General features: G+C 37.4%; 1 protein-coding gene across 1 annotated transcript; it reads left to right on the forward strand.

Annotated features, from left to right (window-relative positions):
- Nucleotides 1-243: 243 nt before the first annotated feature.
- Nucleotides 244-1,209, forward strand: LOC134378970 (olfactory receptor 10C1-like). The gene has a single exon (XM_063098251.1). The coding sequence runs from the start codon at nucleotides 247-249 to the stop codon at nucleotides 1,207-1,209; it is 963 nt and encodes a 320-aa protein (XP_062954321.1). The 5' UTR covers nucleotides 244-246.
- Nucleotides 1,210-4,413: the final 3,204 nt, after the last annotated feature.

A 4,413-nucleotide genomic window follows, 5' to 3' on the forward strand; every position in this document is an offset into this window, starting at 1 on the left:
CATTTTTCTATTTTATGAGTGGTGGATAAATATGTTTTCAACAAATCAACTGATATGGTGAACATACAGTAGAATTTGGTTTGAAAAGGTAGGAGAATGAATGTAATTTCTAAACTTTTTGAATTTTAGAATTACAGATAAGAAATTTATTTCTCTGCCTTACTGAAGTTCTTTAATATAACAACTTATTTCTCTCCTTTGAAGGAATCTGTCTGGTGGTGACTTTGCTGTTCTCTTTTCCAGATCATGAGCCTCAATTGCTCCTTGTGGCAGGACAACAGCATGGCCGTCAAACGCTTTGCATTTGCCAGATTCTCTGAGGTCTCTGAACAGTGTTTCCTTTTATTCACCCTCATCCTACTCATGTTCTTAGCATCACTGATGGGCAATGCTCTCATAGCTCTTGCTATCTGGACCAACCCAGTCCTCCACACCCCCATGTACTTCTTCCTGACCAATTTGTCCCTCCTGGAGATTGGCTACACTTGCTCTGTCATACCCAAGATGCTACAGAGTCTTGTGAGTGAGTCACGAGGAATCTCTCGGGAGGATTGTGCCACACAGATGTTTTTCTTTTCATTTTTTGGTATCAGTGAGTGCTGCCTTTTGGCAGCCATGGCGTTTGACCGCTATATGGCCATCTGTTCCCCACTCCACTACGCAACACGAATGAGTCGAGGCGTGTGCATCCATTTGGCAATGATCTCTTGGGGAGTGGGAAGCATGGTAGGCTTGGGTCAGACCAATTACATTTTCTCCTTGGACTTCTGTGGCCCCTGTGAAATAGACCACTTCTTCTGTGACCTCCCACCCATCCTGGCACTCGCCTGTGGGGATACATCCCATAACGAGGCTGCGGTTTTTGTCGTGGCAATTCTTTGCATTTCCAGCCCATTTTTACTGATCATGGCATCCTATGGCAGAATTCTAGCTGCAGTGCTGGCCATGCCCTCACCTGAAGGCCGCCATAAGGCTCTTTCCACCTGTTCTTCTCACCTGCTCGTTGTTACACTCTTCTATGGCTCAGCTTCTGTCACCTACTTGAGGCCCAAGACCAGCCATTCACCAGGAACAGATAAACTCCTAGCCCTCTTTTATACAGTAGTGACACCCATGCTGAACCCCATCATCTATAGTTTACGGAACAAGGAAGTCAAGGCAGCTCTCTGGAGAACCCTGGGCAAGAAAAATGTTTTGACCATTGGATAATTACCAGAGGACCATACAAATCTGCTCTTTAGAAGTGAAGCATACACAACCCAAGAGTAAACAAAACAAAAACTGCATATTTCCACTTGTAAGGAACTTTAATAATAGTGATGGTAATTTTGGAGTCACCTCTGTACTCAGAGCTTCAGCTCTGATTGCTAATTTGTGAAAGGAAGTAGGCTACTAAAGAATTTAAGTAGGTGAGTCCAAGATTAGATGTATTTTCCAAAATGTTTTAGTCTAGGGTGAGAGTACAAATTACCAGGATATGTCTCAATAGCTCTAGGCACCTATGGAGACATTGCCTTGGATTTGAACATCTAGTTCTCCGAGAGGTGCTGTGTTAACATTTGTTTTATGAGAAATTAATAGCTACTGATATAGTAATTGTAATATGACAAACAGTGGACAACTGTGACTGCTTCTATGACTTAATTTGAGGTTATTGGCCAAATAGAGACTTTTAATCTGCTCTCAGAATGTGATATTTATACTCAGTGAATAATAGTGATACTCACTAATTACCAAGGTGTGTGTTTTGCTAGAAATCCCTATTTTACCAAAAACTGTCCAATTCATCCACTTAAACATAATACTTGAGGATTTTATTCCCATGTGTATATAATAATAATGGAAACAATGTTAACATGCAGAAATACCTGAATGGTTAACAATTATGCTACAATTATAGGCAGAAATTGTATGTAGGCATTAGAGATGATAACTTGCAGATCTATTTATTAATTTGGAAAGAAATGAATGATTTATTAAGCATTAAAGCAAATTCAAAACTATTGTGTAATATGACCAGTTTTCTGTTTTTCCACCCTGATTTGAACATTATGCAATGTATTTATGTATGGAAACATCACGTCATACCCCATAAATATTTACGATTTTTATGTGTCAGTTAATAAAATAAAATTTAAAAATATAACTTTATATTCCACATATGAGTGAGAACATGTGGTTTATCTCTTTGTGCCTGACTTATTTCACTTAACGTAATTTTCTCTGAGCTCATCCATGTTGCTGCAAATCACAGAATTTCATTCTTTTTTAATGGCTGAGTAATGTTGCATTTTCTTTATCCAATCATTGTTGGAGGACATTGAAGTTGTTTGCAACTCTTGGCTATTGTGACTAGATCCACCATAAAATGGGAATTTATGTGCCCCCTCAACTTGTTGATTTCCTTTCCTTTGGCTAAATACCCAGTAGTGAGATTGCTGGATTGCATGGTACTTCTGTGTGTAGTTGTCTGAGAAATCTCCATACTGTTTTCTATAGTGGCTGTACTAATTTACATTCCCACCATCAAAGTCTAAGAGTTCCCCTTTTTTTACAGCATTTGTTGTCTTCTGTCTTTTTGATAACAGCCATTCTAATTGGGGTGAGATGATACCTCACTGTGGTGTGGAAGCTAAAAAAGTTTATCTCATAGAAGTAGAGACTAGAATAGTGGTTATTGGAGAGGTGGAGGGAAGGGGAAAGGAAGAATGAGGAGAGGGTGGTCAGTTAATGCAAAATATTAGCAAGATGGGAAGAATGGGATCTAAGGTTCTACTGTCATATAGGGAGACTACAGTTAACAACAAAGTACTGAGTAATTTTTGAATAGCTAATCAGGATGGTGTTGACTGTTCCTAACTCGAAGAAGTGGCAAATGTTTGAGGTGATGGATATACGAAGCACCATGATATGATCATTATGCTCAATATGAATGTACCCAAATATGTTGTACTCCATAAATATATACAATTATTATGGTCAGTTAAGAAAAGTAAATTAAAAAGAGAAAAAAGAGAGAAATAGAGAACAGAATAGTGGTTACCAGAGGATGGAAAGGGAGGACGAGGAGGATGGAGAAGGTTGGTAGACCAGTACAAAGTCACAAAGGATAAGTTCTGGTGACCTAGGGTGACAATAGCTAATACCATTGTATTGTATATTTCAAGATAGCCAGAAAAGAGTATCTTGAGTGTTGAAAACACAAAGAAATGAAAAATGTTTAGGTGATAGATAGAGTAACTATTCTAATTAGATCATTATACAATATACATATGTATTGAAACAGCAAGCTGAACAATGAAATATATAAAATGAAAAAAAAAATTTTAATATAATTTTATAAATAAATTTGAAAGGATGAAAATAAAATGCTAACAGTAGTTTCTCTTGGGAGTCATATTATTGGTAATTTTTTGTTATCTCCATTTAATTTTTCTTAATTAATTAATTTTTATTTAACTTTATCAATATACAATGTAACTGATTTTCATGTCCCCTTACCAAAGCCTCCTTTCTCCCCTCCCACTTAACCCTCTCCCCATCAACATTGTGCCAGTTCACTTGTCTTAACAAGTTCAAGGATTGTGATTGCTGTGTCTTCTCCTCTCTCCCCATTTCTTTGTTTGTACATTTAATTATTTATTTTTAGCTCCCACAAATAAGTGAGAACATGCAGTATTTCTCTTTCTGGGCCTGGCTTATTTCACTTAATATAATTTTCTCTAAGTCTATCCATGTTGCTGCAAATGGCTTATTTCATTATTTTTTCATAGGAGAGTAGTATTCCATTGTGTAGATGTACCACATTTTCCATATCCACTCATCCAATGATGGACATTTCGGCTTGTTCTAACTCTTTGCTATTGGAAATAGTGCTGCAATAAACATTGGAGAACAGATATACCTTCGACTTGATGATTTCCATTCCTCTGGGTATATTCCCAGCAGTGGGATAGCTGGGTCATATGGTGGATCTATCTGCAATTGTTGAGGAACCTCCATACCATTTTCCATGGAGGCTGCACCATTTTGCAATCCCCCCAACAAGGTATGAGAGTTCTTTTTTCTCTGCAACCTCACCATCATTTATCATTCACAGTCTTTTGGATATTAGCCATCGTAACTGGGTTGAGATGGTATCTCAGTATGGTTTTGATTTGCATTTCCGGAATGCGAGTGATGTTGAGCATTTTTTCATGTGTCTGTTGGCCATTCATATATCTTCCTTTGAGAAATGCCTATTTAGCTCTTTTGCCCATTTTTTAATTAGGTTGCTTCTTTTTTTGTTGTAAAGTTGTTTGAATTCCTTGTATATTCTGGATATTAATCCTTTCTCAGATGTATATTTTGGAAATATTTTCTCCCACTCTATTGGTGGTCTTTTAACTCTGTTAATTGTTCCTTTTGATGTGC

Source organism: Cynocephalus volans, chromosome 5, assembly GCF_027409185.1.
Source record: "Cynocephalus volans isolate mCynVol1 chromosome 5, mCynVol1.pri, whole genome shotgun sequence".
NCBI classification, from domain to species: domain Eukaryota; kingdom Metazoa; phylum Chordata; class Mammalia; order Dermoptera; family Cynocephalidae; genus Cynocephalus; species Cynocephalus volans.

What these genes read in the sequence shown, in the direction of transcription:
- LOC134378970 (XM_063098251.1), top strand. Translation starts at nt 247, where the DNA reads ATGAGCCTCAATTGCTCCTTGTGGCAGGACAACAGCATGGCCGTCAAA.